The sequence below is a fragment of the Triturus cristatus genome, chromosome 8 (genome assembly GCF_964204655.1).
Source record: "Triturus cristatus chromosome 8, aTriCri1.1, whole genome shotgun sequence".
In the NCBI taxonomy this organism is placed as follows: Eukaryota; Metazoa; Chordata; class Amphibia; order Caudata; family Salamandridae; genus Triturus; species Triturus cristatus.
The window spans coordinates 77,699,807-77,725,343 of NC_140591.1; the positions used below are offsets into that span (position 1 = coordinate 77,699,807).

At 45.7% G+C, this 25,537-nt stretch overlaps 1 protein-coding gene across 1 annotated transcript in view; it reads left to right on the top strand.

Moving 5' to 3' along the window:
• The window catches only part of RABL3 (RAB, member of RAS oncogene family like 3), an 89,831-nt gene that overhangs the window by 10,602 nt on the left and 53,692 nt on the right, over positions 1–25,537 (top strand). The window contains exon 2 of the mRNA XM_085621043.1: positions 22,294–22,385. Coding sequence (XP_085477169.1) covers positions 22,294–22,385 — 92 coding nt within the window. The remainder of the gene's footprint in view (positions 1–22,293; positions 22,386–25,537) is intronic.

Below are 25,537 nucleotides of genomic sequence, written 5' to 3' on the forward strand. Positions count from 1 at the left end.
ACTCAGAATGAAGGAGATAATCTTTGACTGAAGTGCAGTTTCTACGCAGTCGTAGAAACTGGCTGAATGGTATACTCGATTTTTGGCTGTTGGGGTGAAAGCTTTCAAAATGGAGCAGAGTGTTCCTAGAGGTAGGTTTCGTGAAGAGTGATACCTGTAGTTGGAGGTCTTCATGCTTCACATAAACATCCAGAAACTCTAGTTTTTCAACACTGCTTTGTGCCGTAAATCGGAGGTTGGAGTCAGCTAGATTAATCCAAGAGATAAATTCATTGAGGGATTCTCGGTCACCACTCCAGACGAAGAATATATCGTCAATGAAGCGTGACCAGTGACGAATATTCTCATAAAAGGGGGCCACCTCGTTATAGATGTTTCGATCTTCGAAGTGTCCCATGTACAGACAGGCGACACTGGGCGCACAGGCCGCCCCCATGCTAACTCCCTGTACTTGATGATAAAAGTCACCATCAAATTCGAAGAAGTTTTCTTCCAGGACAATTTCCAAACATTGAGTCAAGAATATGTTGTTGTGTAATGATGTTTCTGATTGGATTTTGTCCTTTAATACTCTCAGAGCATCTCCTTGTGGGATGTTTGAATATAAGGACTCAATGTCCATGGTGACTAATATTTCTCGTTCTGGATCATATTGTAGGCCTTCTATTTTAGAGATAAAGTGTCCTGTGTCCTTAACATAGGATAGGATTGGTACCACCCTCCGATTTTAACTGGCATTGTTCTGTTCTTGATTAGGAACACACAGACGGACAGATGATTCTTGTGTCCCGGGACGGGACAATGATATATAACCACATATTTGGGGCAGTGCTGGGCTCCGGTTTACTTTTCGGAGAGGCCCTCCTTATTACTTCAGCTTACTCGCTGGACAGCCGTCCCGGGACGAACCGTGAATATTGTATGAACTGTGACCGTACATGGGGGTACTAACTGTGAATGATTAATAGTTAACTTAACTTTGACGACTCTACGATTATTATATGGATTAGATTTAAATTTTTTATATCAGACAGAGAAGTGTTAAGGACAGAAGATTGAGCCTTGAAGAAGGCGCAGGTCAGTTTGCCCAACAGGCGACGAAACACGTGTTGACTAAGGAATTAAAATAACGAAAAAAGAATTCTAAAGAAGGAAAGAAAAAAAGAGAACAATAAAAGGAGTAGAATTGAGTGTCGACATTTGCATCTAATCGTGTAAATTGTAATTTTGGGATTTTTGTTCTTGATTCTAATTCAATGAAAAAAGTTGATTAGTTTTCCTATGGTGTAATTGAGTACTTAATAATAATAATAAGCTAATTTGTAAAGGTCATAGCTACGTCAACTGACATGTCCCAGCACTGAAGTTTCAGTCCCACAGTGCAGAGCATGAAGTGCTAAGATTATGTAGATCTAAAGAGCCAGGTTTTAAATTTCTAATGAAACAATGACTCTGATTGTTCCTGCCTAAGCATGAGAGCGAGGGAATTTCACCACTTGGCTGCCAAATAACTAAAAGAGCATCTTCCAACACAAGCTCTTGTGATGCCGGGAATACACGCCAGGGAAGCCCCAGCTGATCTCAAATTTCTTTTTGGGGAGCAGGATACAACCGAGGGATACAAATAACTAGGTCCTTTGCTGTTCAGAAATTTGTGGCAATAGCACATGGCTGTGAAGGAAACCTACTCATTCAAAGGAAGCCAATGCAACTTTGCCAGGGCCGGACCTGAGGGGTAATGTCTAGGCAAATTCAATTGAAGCGGATCTGCCATGTTCTCCACATTCTGGAGTCTCATTAGCCGTCTCGGAGAGACTCCAAGATATAGGACATTACAGTAGTCCAATCTAGACACAATCAAAGTCTGGACTACTGTCTCCCTAGCTACCTCTGGCATGAACACACAAGGTCGTTTTTCAGGATTTTTAAAATCCTGAAGTATTGTCCCGCAAGGCTCATTATTTGGTTATCCAAAGATAACTTAGAGTAAAATCGGATGCCTAGATTTTTTACTCTTGGCTTAGGTGACGGCAAAGGGCCCAGTGTGTCAGGCCCCAAGCAGTCGACAAAATTGAAGGTTGCTTACCAAGGAGGAGAACCTCAGTCTTCCCAGCATTTAGCTTGGGACAACTGAGGCTCATCCATTCAGCCACCTCTGTCAGGCAGGAGTGAAGCATCTCCAAAGTGTTGGATGTTTCTTGAAAAAGAGTGATTATCAACTGTGTATCGTTGGTGTACGATACAATGTTATAGTGGTAGCACTCGATGTGATCAGCCAGGGGGCACATGTACAGACTGATAGGCATCAGGCTCAATAAGTGCCCTGGGGCACCCCCTTCTGCATTGGAAAAACCTTACGAGGAATAAGGGTTTTGTGCCACCTGAAGGGTACGGGTCTGTAGGAAGGAGGTCAACAACCGCAGAGCCCTGCCACCAGTCCCGTGGTTGCACAGCTGACTATGGGACATGGTGACAAATGCTGCGCAGAGGTCCAACAAGAGGAATGCAGTGGTGTCTCCTCTGTCCCCAGCTTGACAGATGGATTCGGAGGCAAACAATAGTGCTGACTCTTTGCTGTATTGAGGGCGAAAGCTATATTGAGTTTTATGCAAGAGATCTCGAGCTTCAATGAACAGGGCAAGCAGTTGATTTTGTATATTTTTCCGCTAATTCCAAAGCGAAGGGAAGCAGTGAGATATGCCTAAATTTCTCTGACTTAGTGGTGTCCAGCATAGGCTTCTTTAACAGAGGCACTATGACGGCATTCTTCCAGGACTGGGGAACATGTCCGTTCCTAAAAGAACTGTTAAAAAGATCACATAGAGCTATGCAAGTTGCACCTCGCTCCAGGATAAAGGGGGACTTTTGGAAATTTCTCAATCAAGTAAGATTCCTTGCTTTTATCAGTGACGCTGATTCTTTACACCTGGGATTCAAAATTACTCCTGGCTTCCACTGGTCCATCTACCCTAACACATTGACTCTGTTCTCAGCCACATACAATTTTATGTTAGTGCTTCTACTTTTAAATTCAATGATGACCCATTCAAAACCAATAAATAGCGGTTCCATCAAAACTTGCAGCAATTATATCTGAACATCGTAGTTTCATAAGATCCAAAACATTTCCAATATTCTCCCCAAAATAGTTCCTTGTGATGATGATGGGGAGAGGATGTAGCTTAATGGTTAGGGCGGTCAACTTCAAATCTGGGGAATCGGGTTCGAGTCTCGGCAATGACGCTCAACATCCTGTGATGATGGGCAAATCACTTAATCTCCCCATGCCTAACACAAATGAATGTGTCCTCATGCAAAGCGCTCTGATACCTGATTTCGGGTCAAGTTCGCGCTATATAAAACTTTTTTGGGGGGGGGGGGGTGAGCCAGAATCCGCCATGAGCTCCAATTTAATGCCCAAGATCGTAATAATACATCTAGAAAGTTTTCTGATTAACAGGTTCTCTTCACCAAAACCAAAGTCATTTAGAGAGAACACTAAACCGTAATTCTCGACTTTTTTCCTACATTCACACTCCCATTTAGAATATTAATTACCAGAAGTATATGAAACTTTCTCTCTTTGTGGTATAGTATTTTTCTTTACATCCTTACATACACAGAAAATATAACTCAAACGTCCACACTTTTTACACTCCTTGCCTATTGCAAGACACTGAGCAAACAAAGCAATATGAGTTTTACTACCACATCTGTGAAATACAACAACTTTCTTACCAGAAGTCGCATTACTGTGGCAAGCACTATTCATGCTACACACATCAGTTTTACTTACAGTACACACTTCTTTAGGACCATTAACATTTATACCGTTATTTTTTTATCAAAGACATCCATTTTTAGGTCTCGCCTACGCAGCGCTGCATAAGAGGGCCTTAAGCCGTCGCTCTGCTCATTTTCAAGCACACACGCGTGCTTGTGGCGGCATCCACCTTGCGGGAGCGAGCAGGGGCGCGCCACAAGTGCAGTGCTTGAAAATGAGCAGACTGCTCTCCCAAGCAAGCGCGCGCGCGCCTCTCTCCTCGCCCACAAGTCCCGGCCACTCACTCGCTCTGCCCTCTCCGTATCCTTTTTGCTCGCGCTTCTTGTTTCTATTGTAATTTGAGGTAAACAAAACTCTCTTGTAAACTGGTGAAACATTTCAGATTGTTTGAGCAATTTGATGCAGCCTCTCTCCTTGCTTTCTCATGCCAGTGCAGCCTCCTTCATGATTCATCTCTCCCAGCACTGTTGCTTCCATTGGCTGACTCGCTGAAGAGCTGATTTGGGGCACCTTGTGTCCGCGATAATTGCAGCGGTGCCTCATGTCAGTACAGTGTCACTTGTTGCAGCGTCTTTCCTGTGAAGCAGTGTCAACGCTGAGTCTCAGTCCACGCTGCCTCATTCTCGTGCAGGGGTACGGAGGGCATGCCCATTCTAGTACAGAAATATGCCAGGCAGCCTCATTCCAGAGATGACCCGTGATAGTACTGTTTCGTTAGGTGCTGCTGTCTAGCTTACGAATGTTTTTTGTCAGTGCACCAGTATTTCAGGGCTGCCTCATTCTGGACATCTTAGTTCGCTGCTACCTCCTGCGCAACCTCATTCAGTGAAGTTTTATTCTAGTGCAGCCTTTGTTTTTTCAGGGAAATCCATATGTAGCCACATGTAGTTTTTTCCCCTTATTTTAGTCCTACCTCGTTCCAAGTCATTCCCACTCACTGCTGCTTCATTCAGTTGCTACCTCCTAATTTTATATTTTGTGTCATTTCAATGAGGGTTCATTCCTTAGAGGCCCTCATTCAGCGCTGTTTCGGAACATAGTCACTCCGTGAACCCTCATATCAGGGCTGCAGCCTCCTTCCAGAGCAGCCTCACTAGCTGAAGCTTTTTAGTCCTCGGGGCCTCACTCTTGTGCTGCTGTATTCGAGGCACACTTACTCTAATGCAGAATTATCCACAGCAGCCTTATTTCGGTGCAGTCTTCTTACAGGGCAGCCTTATACAAGTGCCACTTCACTCAGTGTTGCCTCGTTCCTGTGCTGCCTCATTCTAGTACTGTGTTGCTCTTGTGCTGCCTCAGTTAACATAGTTTCATTGCATTACAGTCAGGGCTTTAAGTGGGACGGGTCCTGCTGGTGCTCGGCACTGACAGTTCTAAGAAGCAAGTGCTGAGACGGGTCTCTATCGGGCTCTCCATTTTGCCCTCATCCTCAGGGTGAAAAAAAATTCTTACTTCTGCAGCCGTGCCACCCTTCACTGCATGTGAGGTAACTTCAAAGAGACTCGTTGTAGTTCTTTCAGTCTCATCATTTCCGAACCGAAGCATTTGCAATATTATATGCAGCAAAGCCATAGTTGTTGCAGATTTATCTTATGCAACTTACAAACACTGGCAAAGCCAATAGCACTGACTTGTTGTAGGTGTAATGTTACTTGTTATATTATATATTTGTATGCAATGACAGAAGCAGCAATATACCAGACTGGCGGTGCACTATGCTAAGCTCAGATTTTCAGCTAGTGCATTTTTAAGTCCGCCCCTTAATTACATTGGCCACTTAAAGCCCTGGGTACAGAGGTATTCTAGTGCTGTCTCTGTCACTGCTGTTTCAGCCTGTGACTGCTGTCGGTGGCGCCTTCCAGTGCAGCCCTTTAGCCATGCAGCCCCTTTTCCAGGGAAGCGTCATTGGCGTGCAGCAGCATCCAATGTTGCCTTATTCCAGTGCAGCAGCATCCGAGCTGACTCTCCCCAGCGCTGCCTCGTCATTGTTGCGCTTCCCTTTCAGTCTTTATCTAGTGTGGTGTCAGCTCGGTGCAGCCTGCCTGGCTCAGTGCAGCTGTGCATTACAACAGTTGTGTCTTTCTACAGTCCGCGCTATAGTCTTCTAGCGCCGGCTCATTCTAGTTCATTCTTAATCAATGCGGCTTCATCTAGGCCACGGGTACTCATAGTACGGCCCGCGGGCTGCCAGCAGCCCGGCAAGCCTTTCTTGGCGGCCCGCGGACCTTGCAGACATCGTACAGGTGTTTTTTTTTTGTTTTTTTTACAGTGTCAGCAAACACAGACTCTGCTCTGTGGGGGCCGGGCGATTCAAGTGATAGTCCGAGTGGAGCTGCAGGGGCACTAAGAAGAGGTGAAATACAACAAAGCCTCGTTATCATGCAAACGGTCTCTTAAAGACCTGTAAAGTACTCGGATGGGGCTGTGTGTGTGCCCAGGAAGGGAAGCTGCCTCAGCTACCACACAAGCGGGGGTGAGGTGACAAAGAATGACAGAGGACAGCAGGGTGTGAGAGTCCGGTGAGGTGACAGAGGGCAGTAGGGAGAGACAGAAACACACCGAGATAGAGATAGGGACAGACTGACAGAGACAGAGCCAGATAGAGACAGAGCTAGATAGAGGCAGAGACAGATAGAGAAAGGGGCAGACAGAGCTAGATAGAGGCAGAGACAGGGACAGACTGACCGAGACAGATAGAGGTAGAGACAGACAGCGATAGAGATAGAGAGAGAGAGAGACAGACAGAGGCAGAGACAGACCGAGATGGAAAGGGAGACAGAGGTAGGGAGACAGATAGAGACAGGGGTAGAAAGAGCTAGATAGAGGCAGAGACAGGGACAGATAGACAGAGACAGATAGAGGCAGAAACAGACAGAGATAGAGACAGACAGAGATAGAGATAGAGACAGAGACAGACAGAGACATTTAGAGGCAGAGACAGGGACAGGGAAGACAGATAGATAGAGACAGACCAAGACGGAAAGGGAGACAGAGGGAGGGAGACAGAGACAGGGACAAACAGAGACAAGGGACAAACAGAGACAGGGACAGACAGAGACAGATGGAGGCAGAGACAGACAGAGGCAGAGGCAGAGACAGACAGATGGAGAGGGAAACAGAGAGGGAGACGGAGGGAGACAGAGGGAGGGAATGAGACGGAGAGTGAGGGAGGGAGACAGAGAGACAGAGGGAGACAGAGAGAGAGAGAGGGAGACAGAGAGACAGAGGGAGACAGGGAGGGAGACAGAGAGACAGAGGGAGACAGAGAGACAGAGGGAGACAGAGGGAGACAGAGAGACAGAGGGAGGGAGACAGAGGGAGGGAGACAGAGGGAGGGAGAGGGCGACAGACAAAGGGAGGGAGACAGACCGAGGGAGACAGACAGAGGGAGGAGGGCGACAGGCACAGAGAGGAGGGCGACAGAGGGAGGGAGTCAGGGGGAGACAGGCAGAGGGAGACAGGCAGAGGGAGACAGGCAGAGGGAGACAGGCAGAGGGAGACAGAGAGAGAGGGAGACAGAGAGAGAGGGAGACAGAGAGAGAGGGAGACGGAGAGAGAGGGAGACGGAGAGAGAGGGAGACGGAGAGAGAGGGAGACGGAGAGAGAGGGAGACGGAGAGAGAGGGAGACGGAGAGAGAGGGAGACGGAGAGAGAGGGAGACGGAGAGAGAGGGAGACGGAGAGAGAGGGAGACGGAGAGAGAGGGAGACAGATAGAAGGAGACAGAGGGAGGGAGAGAGACAGACAGAGAGAGGGAGGGAGACAGAGAGGGAGAGAGAGATGGAGGGAGACAGACAGACAGAGGGAGGGAGATAGAGGGAGGGAGAGAGAGATAGATAGAGAGAGGGAGAGAGAGAGAGAGAGAGAGATGTGTATGCCGGGTCTGGTGGCTCAGTGGATGAAGGCCTCCGCTGCAGGGGCCTGTGTGCCACCTCATGGTCGCCGCTTTTTTTGTTGCTCTAGCCCCGCCCCCTCCCCCAATGACCCCGCCCCCACAGTGCGGCCCTCAGCCACAAACCACACTGTAAATTTGGCCTTCGAGAGAAAGTTTGTGAGTACCCATGAATTCTAGGCAGTCTCAATGCGCCCTCGTTTCAGTGCAGCCTCATTCCGAGGGACCCTTATTGCAAGGTAGCCTCATTATGGTGCATCCTCGCTCAGGTCTGCCTCTCCAGTGCTGCCTCATTTTACTGCTACCTAGGTATATTATGCCTCATTATGGGCCCTCACTATGCATTCCTGTGCTTCCTTCCCATCCCTTCTGCCTCCTCGTTACAGTGCGGACTCATTCTACTACCATCCCCTTCCAGTGCAATATTCGCACTGCTTTTCGCCCAGTTCAGTTTAGTTTCGTGTATCCTTATTCCAGCGAAACTTAATCCTGTCGTAGCCACGATCAGTGCAGTTTTATGCCAGTCGAACCATACCAATCATGCCTCATTCCAGTGCTGTCTCATTCCCTTTTTTTCCTGTCTGTGCTGCTTCAATCCAGTGCAGTCTCACCGTGAAGCAGTTGTACACCAGGTTTAGGGCTATCTTGTTCTAATGCAGGTTACTCCAGGGCGATCTGATTCTATTGTTACCTCGCTCCGCGCATTTCATTCTTATTTTTATTTCACTCTTGATCTGAGGGCCCCTCATTCTGTTGTAGCCACGCCCAGCGTTGTCTTATTCAGGTGCAGCCTCGTCCCAGCGCTGCAGTGGAGGCTGCCTCGTTCTCGCGTTTAAGCTTGCAGTGTAGCCTTATTCCATTGCTAATCTGCTAGAGGGTTTACTCGCTCAGGACAGTTGTAGCCGAGGAGTGGCTCCTCATCTCAGTCCTGAGTGTAAATGTATTATGGTTCAGGGAGTAACTTAACACTATCTTCTGCTCCCTATTTCCTTTGTGTTTTGTGGCTCTGAAGTATAATAAATACTTGCTACTGAAAAATGCAGCCATTTTTTACTGTTGTACTGTTGTGAATGCCCACCGAATGGCTTTGCAAACGTGAACTCTTGCCCTGAATCAGCCAACTGCAAGTTTACATGCCATTTTTAGGATGAGCCTAGCGGCTGGGCGCATGCACTGCACGCTCTGCGAGGCATGCTGTATTGGGGTATGCACTGGAAGCCCCACCCGTGGCCAGGAGGAGCGCGCCGGAAGCAGAGGAAGATCAGAGGGGGTGAGGTGCCTAAAAAGGGGGGGCTAGCCTCGCCCACCCTAGTGGCACGCCTCCCCCGGACAATCCCATTGGGGGCCTCCCCTCCCCGAGGTGCGGCCTCACGCGAGGCGGAGCAAGGGGGGAGGCTCCGACGGGCGGCCACTAGAAGGCTGCCCTACTGATGTCCCCCTGCGCGGGACGCGGCAGTCCTGTTGACTCGTTCATTAGCTGCACCGCTTCGCTCTAAAGAAGAGGTAAACAGCGCGGTGGCACTTTAAGTCAACAAAAACCATGGCATCGTTCAGTCCCAAATGAAATGTAATTGGATACCCAGCCTTGTTTTCCAGGGCAGCGCGCATCGCCTCGTTTCTTTACCACCTTAGAGGGGCGCTTGTCTTTCCATTCTGGGGTGACCTCCAGCATTTCTGATCTTTTTGAGCACCTCCTCGTTTGGACGATGGTCTGGTTAATAGATTGGTCAAGAGCTGCCTTTAATTTGTAGGCCAGCGATTCACGCCCAGGGACATTGAAGTGCTTTAGATTGAGCACCAGTTACACTATCCATGGTTACATTCATTTTTTAGGCAAGGGTAGATTAAGTGTTGCGCTGAGAATCAGAGGGAGTCAAACACCGATCCCCAGTTCAAAAGTCAGAAGCCCTGCCCGTAAGGTCACATCCTGTACCTGCCAATCTATTCACTCTCTGCATTACTTCTCTCGTCCACGTGTAGAAAGCGAGGAGATTTGTGAGATGGGGGGGGAGGGGGTAGCCATAAGAATCACATTTAAGTCAGACATCACATGTCCTCATTTAAAGCGGAGACAGGGTAATGCACTTAAATTATTTTGAGACTGCAGTACAAAACAGTGAAGGGTGGCAGTCCATGAACAGATCGCTACTGGTCCGGTGCTTCGGAGACAGCCTGAATGCACATATAGCAAGGTTCCTGCACTTGCCAAACAATAATGCTTTTGTAAATCCAGTGCATAGTTTACAGAGGGAGATGTTAAATCCGTCATCTTATTGTGTTACGCATAACTTCCCGTGACGCTGATTCTTCAGGCTGTTCAAAACTCTAGTGATGCAGTCTCACACAGAATGTTATATTGCTGCTGACTTGCATTGAGGGGCTTGTTTTTCTGTCTGTGCATTAAGAAGTCTTGCAGTGTGCCCATAAATGTTTCCTGGGGCAAGCATGTATTTCTGAATCGGACTGCATAACCCAGTGTGTAGTGATTGTATAGCTCTTCAATCCCTGGAGGCACAGAACTCAGGATAATGTGCTGCATGGCTAAACACTTATAAGATCCAAAAGGCAAGACCTATTGGCTATGCCAATGCTTGTTCTGATTGCTCTAATGCCTTAGCAGTGGCAATGGCATCCTGAAATTTGGCACCCTGCCATGACTTACAACTGTTCCTGTATATTTTCTACTTTTGACATGTACAATAATGTGATCCCTAATCATCCAATCTGTCATAGGACCAAAGCTACATGTCATAGAAAGGGCCTTTAATGCAGTGAGAAATGTATCAACAGACTTCCGTCTAGTTCTGCATGGGTATACAATTTGAAACTATTCAATGCAATACCCGTAGTGGTTTTAAATCGATTATCCATTCTGAATAATACCACCTCATAAGCATCGTTATCTCCTTGATATGGTACAACTTGGAGCAAAGTTCTAAACACCACTTGACCCTCAGATCCCAAAACAGTGGAGCAAAATATTTTTTCCCCATCTCTGCTCCCATCCTTTCTCCATCAGTGGCCTCATATAAGTCACAAACCTTTTCTACCATCTTGTCGATTATATACAGATACCTTCAGGTTCCAGGCTCCATAGATTAATAAGGCTGTGACCAATCTTCGCCGAAGGAAGGCACTGGAACAGCAAGAGCCCAGCAGCTAATGTAAAATAATATCCAATGAAAATATCTCACAGTGCGACCAACTTGTTTGTTTGTAAAATCCAGAAGAAGAAAATATTACCGAATTAAAACGTGGATAAAATGCCTCTTCCCATCGAACTGCAATTTATTCCTCAGCCACAATGCATCCAATAGAATTAGTCATTGCTGCCATTAATCAAACACATGATACACTCTAGCCGGTCACTCCATGCTCTTGAGCAATCAACAAGGACTAATGGGTATCTGCGCGCTTCACGCAGGACGTAGTACACTTGAGTCAGTAACTCTGTGCTCTCAAATGATGACAAAGGAGTAGTGCGCTTCCAAACTCTCCACTTGCTGATTCAAGAACAGTGCGTTCGCACCGGCATGCAGTGCTTTTGAGCGGTTCCAATAACTGTCTTCAGAAGAAAAGGAAAAGTACGTTGATTTCCTATAAAATAAAACAGACCTTCAGAAATCCTTAGTATTCCTCTACTGTAACCACAAACCCACAAACACAAGGTTTCCTTCGCACTACAAACTAGTAATAAGTGGGAGGGATACTTTCCTCAACATAAGGCATCTGGTCTCAATAACGGAGTGAACTCCGGTTGATGGTTACACACCGATAGCGATATCCCTAGACATAGAGAAAGCATTTGATATGATGGAGTTGTCGTTTCTGGGGGCAGTGCTCGAATGCTTGCAGTTTGGTCCGGAGATTAGATGCTGGATAGGTCTCCTAGACGCAGACCCGGTAGCTAGGGTACACACCGGTAGAAAGATATCTGAGCCTTTTCCAATCACTTGGGATACCAGATGGGATGCCCGCTATCACCCTTAATCTTTTCATTAGTCCTTTGATCGCTTGCCGCTCTCTTTAGGACGCGGGGTTCGAAGTGGGGAATATCCACTTGTGGCGGTTGGGACATTATCTCCCTGTATGCGGATGATGCACTCCTTTATCTCTGAGATGTAGGTTGGGCTCTGTCCAGCGTGCTAGCCACGCCCAAGGCATGTTGTGAAATATCTGGATTGAAGCTCTCAAGGCTAAGGCGTGCTTCTTTCCGCTCAGGGCTCGGACTACAGCGGAGAGGGAGGGGATAGTGGACATGGGGATATAAAGGAGATGTGATACGTTCAAATGCTAGGGAGTGAATGTATATCATACCGCTTGGGACCTCGTACAGGGGAGCTGGACCAGGGCTGTGAACTCCATCCGGCCCTTGCTACATTTCTTAAATACCCACTCATTATCTCCAATGGGCAGAATAGCCATATATGTTAGTATTAGCCAGGCTCTTGTACGAATTTGTGGCACTCCCGGTGCTGCTGCCTACAGCCTTTCTCAGGAACCTACACAGTTTCCTGACATACTTGGTCTGGGGCCAGGGCAGAAGGCGGATAGCATCGCAGAAGTTATATAACCAGATGGATAGAGGGGGTCTGGGCACACCCAACTACAAGCTTTATTATGCAGATGCTCAGCTGCAGTGGCCCATGAAGTGGTTGTTGGATAACTTACACCCGAAGACGCAGCGATTCGCTCAATGGCTCAGAGGGGTTTCAATCTTGGAGGGGATGCTAGATCCGGGGGCGTAGATGTCACAAGTGGCAGCATGGCTGGAGTGGCGCAGCACTGCTGGCGGAAATACACACACACGGGGGCACCCCAATTGCCCTACTTGTCAGTCCTGCTGCTTTGGGCGCTTCTTGACTTCAAAGCACTCGCCACACACGACGACACTAGGTATTAAACCATAGCGGGCTGTCCACAGTAAGGGAAATGTTTCAACTTAATATACTGCTCATACTCCCCGAGGTGACCTAGAAATACGGAGTCAGCCAGGGACAGTTCCTAACTTATAATGCACTGCAGTCGTTAACTAGGGGGACGTGGGGGCAGGACCAAGCCAAGCCGTGCCCCTCCGAACTGTTGAGGCTGTTGCTGAAGCCCAGTGGGCGTAGGCGAGCACTCCTTCTGTTACACAATGCATTGCTGGGCACCCGCCTTGCTGCGCACCCAAGCCTACGGGATAAATGGGTGGACATTGTGGAGCAGGAATTGACCGATGAGCAGTGGGATGGGGTGATGAGGCATGTTAGGACAGTATCTAGTTACCCGAGACTCAAGTTTACACAGTTCAGTTACCTTCATCAGACGTACCTCGCCCCGGTGCAGCTGCACTGCACGTTTCCGCGCAGAGTTCCCAATAGCCCTATATGCCCATCAGAGACAGCGGTATTTTTAAAATATGGGTTGGTCCTGCCTGTGGGTGAATACTCTTGGAATTTGTATGACAATGATGTGTTTTTTCTAGAAAAATCAATAAAGAGATACTGGGGAAAAAAAGATCAGTAGGCTTACTAAAGAAGTTTGAAGATTACATGATGACTAAACAAAAACTATGCTCTTTGGAGCCTGGATATATTTGTGTAGGCATCATAGTTGGAGTGTTTTTTCTTTCTTATTTTTTATTGTTTTTTTAATTTGATTATGTATAAAGGGAGGGGATGTGTAGTAGTTGCAATTAAGCAGTAAGCATATGTTTGCTCAAATCTGTTCCGGCGGTGATAATACATTTTAAGGTTCCACTGTGCTGTCAGGTACTCGTCATGCATGAAACCAAAACATTTCCCACAAAGGCAGCGCCCAAAACACACACTTTCAACCCAAATACAGTGCATTTATGTATGTGTTATGCCACAATCACATGGTTCAGCAATTACGTTATACCAGCAGCGGCTGGCATGACTCGCGGGTAGGGGGGCGGGCGGGGTCATAAGGGTGGTAGGGAGATCGCGCGGGGGTCGTGATTTGGGGGAGGGAGAGACAAAAATGCAATTAAAAAATCAGTTACTTTGCCACTGCCCAGTTCCAGGCCGCTGCTCTTGCTCTACTGCTTCCGATTTCAAGGAACAGGAAGCAGGCAGCCAGGCTCCCTCCCCTAAGCCAATCACAGCGCTGCAATTGCAGCGTTGTGATTAGTCTGAGCACCGTGACACGGCACTCAGCCAGGGGCTGTAGGGGTGGCCTTGTTCTCCATGCAGGCTGTAATGCAGCCTGCATGGGGAAGTGGGAAAGTGGGCATGACTGGTTTCGGCAGCCCGCGAGGGCGACAAACCAGTCACTACGCACTTTTATGAGTGGGCAAACCACTCCTCCACTGCCTTGCTCGCAGAGCAGAGGAGCCCCGCCCACCTGTTTCCCCCTCCCCGCAAAGCAGGCAAACATAAAATGATAATAAATGAAAGTTGTTATCATTTTATGTTTTTACTTCTGTACTGCTTGAAAGCAGTGGGGCGACCCACCTCCGCCGTAGCGGAGGAGCTGCCACTGCTTGAAGTGCCACTCTTCAAGAGAACTGGGCGGTTCCTTCGCTATTGCGGAGGAACATCGCCCACACTGCTTTCAAGCAGAGCAGAAGCAAAAACATAAAATGATAACTTTCAGTTATTATCATTTTATGTTTGGCTGCTTTGCAGGCGGGGCTCCTCTGCTCTGCGAGCAGGGCTGTGGAGGAGTGGTTTGCCCACTCCTAAAAGTGCGCAATGACTGTTCCGTTGGCCCTCTCGGCTTAAGGGAGGGAGCGTGGCTGCCTGCTTCCTGTTCCTGAAATCGAATGCAGGAGAGCAGGAGCGGCAATGTGGGACCGGGCGGCGGCAAGGTAAGTGATTTTTGTAAAAATTGAATTCCCCCCCCCCGCAAGCACGACACTCCAGTGGACCCCACGCTACCCACCCCTCCCCAGCGACCCCCTCCACCCGCCCCCTCTGTGATCCCCTCCACCCACCCCCCATGCGACCCCCTCCACTCGCCCTCCCTACTCGTGAGTCATTGCGGCCGCTGGTGACTTTTAAGTTCGCATTAGCAGCTTTCTGTTTAATTATGTCTTGGAAGTGTCGGGGGTAGTGTTCATCAGGATAGGTGGTTCTTGATCTTGCCAGGACAGGTTGGGGAGGGAGTATGGTTGACCTTTGTGAGGGTTCAAGCATGATCGGTGGTGGGATAGTATCTAAAGGAAGCTGCTAGGCAGTTTGTCAGGGGTTCAAGTCAGGTTAACGGTCAGAAAGTGGAGTGAGCTTTTTATGAGATAAGAGTGGAAGCGTGACTGTAGAACGCAGAAAAATCTGGGTGGAGAAGTTCTTACATTCACCTTAGCGTAAAGGGGAGAAACTTACCCCTAGCCACCCCACGATTTGGGTGGTTGTTATGAAGTTTCCGCATTTTACTTTACTTAAATGACAAAATCAAAATGTATGTATGATTAAAGGCGACCCAACAGACTGCTAAGAACGAAAGCAGGTAAATGCGCTAAAGTCCAACCATAGTCGTCAATTACCATCAGTGTTAATATATACACGTGCCAACCAAAGACAAAGAGCTGCATCCTTTCCATAAGATGGAATTCATGGCAAAGTTCCCTCCATGGCCGTAAGATACAACTGTGAAAGCCTCAATCAAGACCTCTTGTTTTGATTGTGGAGATGAAGAAGCACACTCTCCAGTCACCCTCTTCCCACTTGTTGAGTGTTATATCCAGGTGATCACTTGTTGTGACAAATACAAGAGAAACGTATGTGGTCCCAATTCAGGGGGAGTAAAAAGAGAACGCTAACTTGCCTGCCACCCCTAAAGTTGAGACCTGTAGAAGTTCCCAGCTATGGTACTATTGTTGCCAGCACATAAGGCGATCTCTTGTATTGGGCGATGTGCTTGTTTTGTTGGCTGTAAAAATGTGGTCATATACCCTCCCTTGCTTCCCATCTCACTGAGTTAACCTTCTAAGACTTAGGATCTAAGTGATAGTTTTGTTGTTTGTCTAAGACGAGGAAGATTGCCAAGCTTTGGTTCTTCTGAATTTGTATCATGATGTAAGCGAATCACGAGAATACATTTCGGTGTCCATTTCCTACTCACATAATTACATCAATTTACAGATAAACTGATTAACCTAGTGCTTTAGTTGACTGTTTTTCAGGTCTGACATCACAGCACAGTTTCCCTAACATATGTGACCAAAAAAAAAAGATTTCAGAAGTGCTGCAGAGAGAGAACGGCTTAGGCTTCACCGGCATGTTTGTTACTTTGAGTCCAGCATTTGAGTGGATAGAGTTGTGTGCTTCCACTGCAAAAGAGTGCTTGTATTGAACTTTTTACGTGATGGGAAAGCTTGTGCTCAATGCAGATGGAATCACTTGGTTAATGTTGTAAACCAGGGATCACAGCTAAAGGCCAGATACCTATATTCTGAAATGTATGCAGTAAAGGTAGCATTTGTTAAAGCCAGTAGGCCTTTAATGCTGTTCATTGTTATCACACATAGTTATCGGCTGTAGACAGGAATTTTCTTACATGAAATCTCAGATTACCGTAGTAGTTCAGGGTTTTATGTTGCTCACACCCTCTACAAACGCTGGGGCTAGAACAGTTTCACTGTGATGATCTTTGTTGTGTCCATCTGATAGGGTGTTCATATTGTTTTACAAACTGCGATTTTGTACATGTCTGTAATTTTCATAATGGTATGCACAATGGTTGTCAGTTCATTTACGCTTTAGTAGGCCTGTGTTGGTTAATGTTTAAAGCAAATGGTAAAGGCTATAGGCCTTATTGGTTTATTGGAAAAAGTTATGTCAGATTCCATAGGTTTGATCTGTTTAATATGAAAAGTTAGGACCGAGCCAGTAGACCTTACGTATTATGGAAAGCATGAGTTAAAGGCAATAGGGTTTTAAGAGTGGATTGTTATTATACTGTGCAACAACCCACAGGCACGCATTTTGCTAAATGGAATCTCACAGATTACTGTAGTAGCCAAGGGGTTTGTTGTCTGGTGACCCACCCAACTAAAACAATGGGGATATGAGATTTGCACTATGGTAATCCTTGTTCTGCCCTCTATGCAGGGATAGTATATTGCTTTGACAACTGTAATTGTGTACATAATTATACATGTATTTGGTGTAGCCAATGGATGCCTTGTGGCAATGCTTATGCTCAAAATAAAAGCTCTGAATTTGTTTCTGGTGACAATCCAATGATGAAATGTATTGCCCAGACTGGTTCACTTGGAAAAGTGATTTCAGATTCCATAGGTCTGATCTGTTTATTATGAAAACTTCAGACGCAGGCAGTAGTGAGATATAATCATTATGAAATGCACATCTTGAAGCAAATAGGCCTTTAAGGGTGAATTGTTATAGCAGCATGTATTTCGTTACATAAAATCGCACAGATCTCTACTTTCATCCATGACAACATACAATATGCGGCAGTGGGTCAGTCCACTTCAGCTGTTGGCACTCTTGCCCTGTGAGTGGCAGCATTTGTCTGATCACATTGCACATCTGCCTGAAAATGATTACTCTTATGTTTGTGTCAGGTCTGTTTTTCTATTTTCTCCTTTTAAAAGTCCTCTTTCATTTCTGTCCCTATACTCTTTTTTTTTTTTTATTTTAATTTTCTTAGAGCACACTACAGCTCCCCTGACATTGTTAAAGGGAGCTTGCTTGCAGCTGATTTCAACTGCAGTGCACCACGTCCTGCACAGCCACTGCACCTAAACAGGTTACCTTCATGAAGTGGTACTGCTCATAGTGCATCATTGTTTTACCTTTCTAAGGATGGGCAGTAGTTTTGTTCTAAACTTGGCTGACATGCTGGGACTTTAAAACAACAATACTCCATAAAGAGTTTATTAATATTTTATGTTTTCGCAAGCATGTGCCTCCCTTGTTTAGGTGGCTGGATGTTGTTGTATTTTTAGTACTTTCATTCTTTCCGTTTATCTCGCTTATGTTGCGTTTTTGTGTGTGTTTTATTGTAGGTGAGGAAGTGGGTGAATGAAAGAAAGAGTCAGTGGGTGGATGAATGGATACATGAGTGCGAGGCAGTGGTGTGACAATGGCCCTTGCAGTGTGGGTGGGACCTGAGCTTCCAGGTGGTGGGGTGGGCACTAGGGGTTAGTCACGCGGGGTGTGGGATCAGAATTTAAAAAAAACTTACCTTGAGACTGGGTCCCCCATCTCTCTCCTGCCTCCAACTCTGACAGAGACAGGCAACCAGACTCCCTCCCCTAAACCAATCCCAACGCTGCAATGCAGCATTGTGATTGGTCTAAGCTCCATGACACACCGCTCAGCTAGGGGCTGGATGGGTGAGCATGTTCTCCATGCAGACTGAAATACAGTCTTCATGGAGAACGGGGAAAGTGCGCGTGTCTGGTGTGGGCGGCCAGAGGGGGCTAAGCAAACAGTCATTGCGAACTTAGGAGTGGGCAACCCACTCCTCCCCTGCTCAAAGAGCAGAGCAGCCCTGCCGACGCGCCCACCACAAAGCAGCAGGACACGAAGCATAAAATAATGATAACTCTAAGTTATTATCATTTTATGTTTCTCACTGCTTAAAAGCAGTGGGGCAACGCTCCTCCGCCATAGCAGAGGAGCCACCCCTGAGCTCCAGTGGGGCCCCCTCAGCACAGTACAATAGCACGATAGCTCCGGAGTGAGTCCGGTGGGGGGGAAGGGAGGGGCGGGGCCCTTCATGAACTTTGCAGCGGAGGGGGGCCCCTTCATGAACTTTGCAGGAGGGCCAAATTAAGTTTCGTTAAGCCACTGGTGCAAGGATCAGTGAATGCATGTATGACGCACTGAGTGCCTAAAACCATCAAAATGACTGAAAAGGCACTTTCATTTTATAAGCTAAACCTGTTGGCACTGCTAATGCTTGTTTTTTAAAAGTATGGTCCATAATGTTTCTCAAAGTATGGCCCATAACCTTTTACTGTCTCTCCAAAATGTTTCCCAATTATGCCTGTGTTTCAAAATTTAATAGAGGTGTGGCAGTTCCAAGGCCGGACTGGCCGTGTCTGGTGTTTCCCGGGGAGGCTGGAAGGGTGAATGGCCAGTTTTGTTACTGGTGGGTGTTTTTCTGACAGTGCATCAGTTTTGAAAGCCCCGCTGCAAAGTTCCTTGTACATCCAGTCATTTCCAGGCAACAATAAAAGCATCATGATAACTCTGGTGATAAATGTGCCTACTGGAATGCAATTGAAGTTTTTTCTCTTGGCCGTTTTGCCTCATCTAAGGTAGCACAGAGGGTTAACATGCCTGCTGCAAAGGATGTATACCATGCAGATCACATAACAGTATTTTATGCACTTTGCTTAGTGGGTTACTGCTTTTGTCACAAACAGCCATTTGTTACTGTGCAGTTAATAAGTTACAATAATAATCTAGCACAGTGAGCTATGAACTGCCATCAAAGAGCTGCATGCAAACGACATGGTACTGGTTAGAAAGTTATGTTTTTTCCGAGTCTTTCATTATCTTTATGTTGCTAAAAAGGGTTTGTTTGGGAAGAAATAAATTCCTATTAGTAAAACCAACCCTAACCACTGTGTTACGTTCTGAATCAGAGATTTGTAATTCCCCAGGCCAAACCTTCTGGGACCTTTATAAGTGTTTAGCCATGCAACAGTTGATGTTGTTGCTCCAAGGATATTGTGCTGCATTACTAAATACTCATGAGGTCCCAAAGGCGAGACCTATTGGCTATGCCAATGCTTGTTCACTATTGTCTAGGATACTACACCTCCCTTTGATGTACTGAATTGGGAAATGTTAAGGCAATTACGATATGTAGCAAAAATGTCTCATAACCTACTAAACTATAAGAAATAAATAATATAAGCCAAATGTAAGAACATTGTCATAATAAAAGATTCTTTGAGAGTGTCTGATTTATGAACCTATGTCTATCAGTTAAGTGGAGTTATGCCCTAGTAGACGAATTGGAGCTATACCCAATCTATTTGTGTGAAGCTATGTACAGAATGTAGTCAGGCAGAGCAGTTGGGTTGTCTAGGTAATGACGGTTTTCCTTCCCTCTGCTTTGCTGCCATCTTAAGGAGATGTCGCGTCTATTACTGTGCCAACTTCATCCACAGAAAGCCCGAGAATAGACCGCTGTCTGTCACCCGTGGGCAGGAGCAAGTGGATAAACAGGTTCCTAAACCGACAAACACTAAACAGAAACAAGCATTGGCATAGCCAATAGGTCTCGCCTTTGGGACCTTATAAGTGTTTAGCCATGCAACAGTTGCATAACTAAACACTTATAAGGTCCCAAAAGTGAGACCTATTGGCTATACCAAGCGGCTGCAAAAGTGAAAGTGATCACGATCAAACATCAAAGCGGCCGTGCGGCCGCTAAAGTGAAAGTAATCGCGGTAAAAGTGGCGCCCGCGCACATGCACTGTAGCTCTAGGCTGGCCTGGTAGCACGTTTTGGAGCCCTCTCAATAAGTCTCGCCAGACCAGCGCATGCGCTGGCTCAGGCGAGACCTAAAAAACCTCTATGAACCAGAACAGGCACACTAGAGCTAAAAAAAAATCTATTTTTGGTGCAGACTTTTTCATACAGAGCATAGCGTGATTGCTAAAAGCAGAGTACTTCTAAGGTGCTGCCACCAACACCTGACAAAAAAAAGGTGCTGAAACGATAGAGTCTGAAGAGGATTAGTACGCTCGGTACACCTCACAATTGCTGGATTTTACCCATGTCATATTAACATTTTATTTACTGTTCCTGGATCAAATAGCAACAGGATTCTTTTTTTTTTTTTTTTAGCTTTCAGCTCCCAGGCCTTCAGTGAAAATGTACGTACTGGGTTCAAACAAGTTCGTTCACTTTCGCGTTTTGTCCCACTCGCATGCTCTACATTCTCCCTTAGTTGGAGGAGGGGGGTGGGAGAGACCCGAATAAACCATGAGATTAAAGTGCCACTAGTACTGCAATTGAAAGGAGCCAAAGCTGGCCCAAAACCAATAGACTGCAGAGGAGAGACAAATGGAAGACGGGTTTGATTAAGTCGAGGTGCTGGGAGAGGGGATAGAGAGACGTGTCGGTGGAGGGGCTGTGTGGAAAAAGTAGAGAGGCGGGAGCTAAAGTGACGAGGAAGAGAGATGGGTCAGATGGGGGTGGGGGGCCTTAGGAGAGACAAAGGGCTTGGTGGAAAAGCAGAGACGTTGTAGAAAGAGGGACAAGATAAGTAAAAGAGTGTGGACAGAGGATCGTTCAGACAATGGGAGTGCTCAGAAGGAACGAGGGGAGCAGAGCAGAGTGGAGTGAGAGTGTCAAACCTCGTATGGACTGGGTGGGGGAAAGGTGGTGTGCAGAGTAGGCAGGGGCTACTGGGCCCCCACCAAGTGGGAGGGGTGGGTGGAGTGCGGCCGAGAACAGGGCCACGCAGCGTTTACCTTGCGAGAGCGAGCGCGATAATTGCTAACACATGGCGCCACTGCTCGCTCACGCAAGGGAAACGCCAAACGTGCACGCGTTGCAATACAAAGCAATGCAAAACGTGCACGTTTGTGCCCAAAAAGCTGATCGATTCCAAAAGGTCCCCTCCTATGCAGCGCATGCGCGCTGCATAGGCGTGGCCTAAAAATACCTACCAGTATGGATGACGTGAATCCTACACCTTGTAGTGGCCTTTGTCATATGTACCATTTTCTATACACTGATTTACAAACGTATGATTCATTGTCTTTGTGTGTGATGTAAAGTGCTCCAATACCATATGGTATGAGAGGTGCTATAAAACAAATGAAATACATGTGAGAGAGGGGCTTTGGAGAGATGAGAGGCTATTGGAGGGTGATTGCAAGGGAATCATCGAAGGGCCCCAACAAAGATTGTCGTATCCTGGTGCACTCTTAAGAGCATCATTTACTATGCTTTAAAAGCTAATTCAATTGAATATATAATGAAAAATGTTTTGTAGAATGTGCCATTTGTGCCCAAATTTTCTTGGAGGGAGAACCCCCCCCAAACCTTCCTTGTGTTAGTCAGGCTCACTCACAGCACTCATTTTGCGCCGTACGGGGGCTAGTTTAAGAAAATTTGCCAGGGCAGCTTTGGATTCCGAGGCAGGCCCTGGGCAATTCCAATGTATTGACATAGCACAGCAATATTATGTATTTTAGTAAATCACTGACTGTGTTTTAATTCTTTAAAAGGTAGCCAGACATTGTCTCTGGTCACCATAGATTCAGTGGTCCTGTGAGTTCGGCATTTTTGTTTCCAGTCATCCCTTGAAGAGTTGCTTCATTGTCCAGTTCTCTGCTGTTCTTGGGGGGCCATCTCTGTTAACTAGGCAGGTTGAACTACATGACTGAGAAAAAACTTTGTATGCTAATGCCGATTTTAACCACTGTTCATCAATTTAAGTTATATTCCTCTCCGTGCTTTGGAATTTCATAAAATAAATTTGCTGGGGTCTCAGTCATGTGAATACCCAAGGTGGTGCAGGGGATAATGGGTAAAGTAGCAGAAAAGTTATAGTTTACCAAAAAGCATACAACATTCACGGTTCCACATGGTAACTAGAAAAGCATGTACTTTTGCTTTTCAGGTGGCTCTTCTGTTCTTACTCCCTCAGCTTACCTGGTTCTCTTTGTTTTGCAGGTGTCGGGAAGTCATCACTTGTTCATCTTCTCTGCCAGAATCAGGTGCTGGGAAATCCGTCATGGACGGTTGGCTGCTCAGTGGATGTCCGAGTATGTTGTGTCTTATGCTGTCATTTTTCCAAGAGTTGGTTGTATGAGTGATTGATGCAAAAATTGTGTCCCTATTGAACACAAAAAGGGAATTCGCAAGAAGTCCAAACTTCAAAATGTTAAGGCTTTTGTGTCTTAAATCTTTTGCAAGAATGTTTTTTCTTTTCAAAATATAATTTCACTTGACGTGTTTCAGGGGCCTCTGCCACCCTTCATCAGGAGTAAACATTTAGTAACTGCACCCGTATGATAAATATACTTACTTAAAGTTAGGAACCCATCATTCCCCAAGGGTCCACTTATGCGCAGTTGTGTTTCGGTACAGTTATCACAACACTCCTTAAAAATCCATTTCATACATGGTTTGCTGCATACTCAATGGCATTTCTCATGTTGGGTGCCATATTGGATAGCTTGTGTACTCCTACCCTTGTACCGCAGCTGTCCTTGTTCTTCCAAGACTACATCTACAATGTTAGAGTGACATTTTGGGTGTAATAATCTTTACTTCTATTTTCTGTCATGACACTCGACTTGCAGGTATAGCTTTGCAATAACAAGGGCCTTTTAGAATTACCTTGGTTTACAAAGGAAGAAATGTAATTTTTTATTTTCACTTATCCCTTTGTCATTTCAATGTAGTGTTTTTATCCACCAACATCCTCTTCTTCAAAGCAGTTTCTGTTCGTTTCCTCCTCTTTACAGTTTTGATACAATTCCACACATTTGAAACTTCATTTGGGGTGTTTGATTGCCACAGTCCTAAAAAGCTGCTTAGCATTTGATAACATATCCCGTATTGTCCTCTCTCTTTGCGTTCATTTATTCTCATTTTCAAATTTTGTGCTCAAGAAATTGAAAGAACTGTAAACGATGAAGGCGTACATCACAAAGTTAAATAGTGGTTTAGGAGAAAAATGTAATAGAATATAGGCAGTATACCTAACAAGCATTGGCACAGCCAATAGTTCTCGCTTTTGGGACCTTATAAGTATTTAGTTATGCAGCACAATATCCTTGGTGCAACAATATCAACCGTTGCCTGGCTAAACACTTATAAGGTACCAAAGGCGAGACCTATTGGCTATGCTAATGCTTGTTTTTTAAAGCAACCCATGCAGTACTGCTTTACAAAATAAAAGTTACCATTTGGGAACACATCAGAGGGAGAAGTCAGTGGTCTTAAGACATTGATACATATCATCTCAAATTGCATATGGGCTGAGACCTGTTTCGCGACACTTCCAAACCAAGATTCGGTATGAGATTGTAAACCCATTTTAAGTCAGAACTGCTTTTCAGATTCGCATAATGGGTTTTATATGTACCAGAATTCCATTTAGCCATCACAAACTCCGTGATTTTTGTGGATGTCTGTGTTTGCAACCACAAAATGGCTTTGTACATCTGTTTTCGCGTTATGAGATTAGAATCAGCCCTGCACTTGCAAGCAGGGGCTAAAAATCATATGGGTATTTATTGCAGAGTTTATGAGAAAACAATTATTTTTGGATGTGCCGCTACTCTGAACAGTGTGAACACCCAGAGGCATTAGGTGGCATTCGGCATGGCACTTGTGTTTGGTCAGTTTAAAAAATAACATATAAACAGATAAAATATATAGAATGCATTGCTCTCCGAATAAGTCAATGAAGTGGTCGCAATATTTAATTAGACACTCCATTTGCAGCTTTACCTCTGCTATTAATGTTTTTAATACACCCTACGTTAATAATATCAGTGTCACGGCTATTACACATTAGGCAGGGCTTTAACTGGGCCGGGTCCATCCGATGTTCAGCACCGGCAGTTCTAAAAAGCAGGCGCTGAGACGGGTCCCTATGAGGCTCTCCACTTTTGGCCTCACCCTCAGGGGGAAAAAAAAATTTCAACACTGCAGCAGTGCCACCCTTCACTGCCTTTGATGTAACTTCAAAGTTCTTTCACAGTCTCATCATTTCCGAACAGAAGCATTTTCAATGGTATATACAACAAAGCCGTAGTTGTTGCTTATTTATCTAATGCAACTAACAACCATTGACAAAGCCAACAGTCCTGACTTGTGGTAGGTGTAACGTTACTTGTTGTATTATATATCTGGATACAGTGACAGAAGGAGTAAAGTCCCAGTGGGGCAGCACACTATGCTAAGTACAGATTTTTAGCTTATGTGTTTTTAAGCCACACCCTTAATAACATTGGCCACGACCCTTTGACCTACCCCCAGTTTTCTTATCCCACTTAAAGCCCTGGCATTAGGTCTAAGGCAGATGGTATAAAGCGGCATCTTGGGAGGAGTGTGACAAAGATAGAGGTGAACAGCGGCAATGTAAGATAAACCAAACAGGTGATGTCTCCCTCAGGTGAGTCTGCCCCCCACACCTCAAAATAAAAACCAAGAAGAGAAAAATGGAGTAAGGGTCAATGTGATCTAGGCAAGAAAGGGATTTGCTTAAAAATGAGGAGTATTAATATGGTTGGTTCTGACAGTATGGTACACAGCATTCTGGTTAAAAATATTTGTGGGAACGGTTTAAAGAAATGCACTTTTTGCCTGGACTGGATTAAAAAAGTGGGTTATCCATCTAGATGACAGAATTCCTATTTTATTAGTTTTATTAACTTGATTGTACAGGTGGGTAGCTGGGCTGTTGTAGAGATAGATATGTCGTTGAAAGGTCAAGTTTGAAACGAGAAAAAAATCCCAAAGACTTAGCCATTGCCACTAGAGTAGGATCATTGACACATAAGGCTAACATAGACCGTTAGGACTCCACTTGGGTTGTCTTACTTGGGCTGGGAAAGGAGAGACCCAGTCTTCAATGGGATTAGTTTGAGATACAACATAGCCGTACATATCTCTGTGCATGTAACAAAATATTGGAAGGAGGGGCAACTCTTAAGATAAAGTGGAGTATTCTGCATACTGGTGAATGGAGGTGCCAGCGTTACCCAACAGATGTCCTAGTGACACCATGAAAATGTTAAATACTGAGACCTGATTCACAAAGGTAAACTTAAACTTTTGTATAAGTTACAATTTTTTGCGATTCATAAAGTTATTTTACGAGCAGTATCTTATCAACTGCCTGTCTTTTTATATGCGGAGTGTCTACCTTGGGTGCGGAGAGTCCACAGTCATAATAATACTA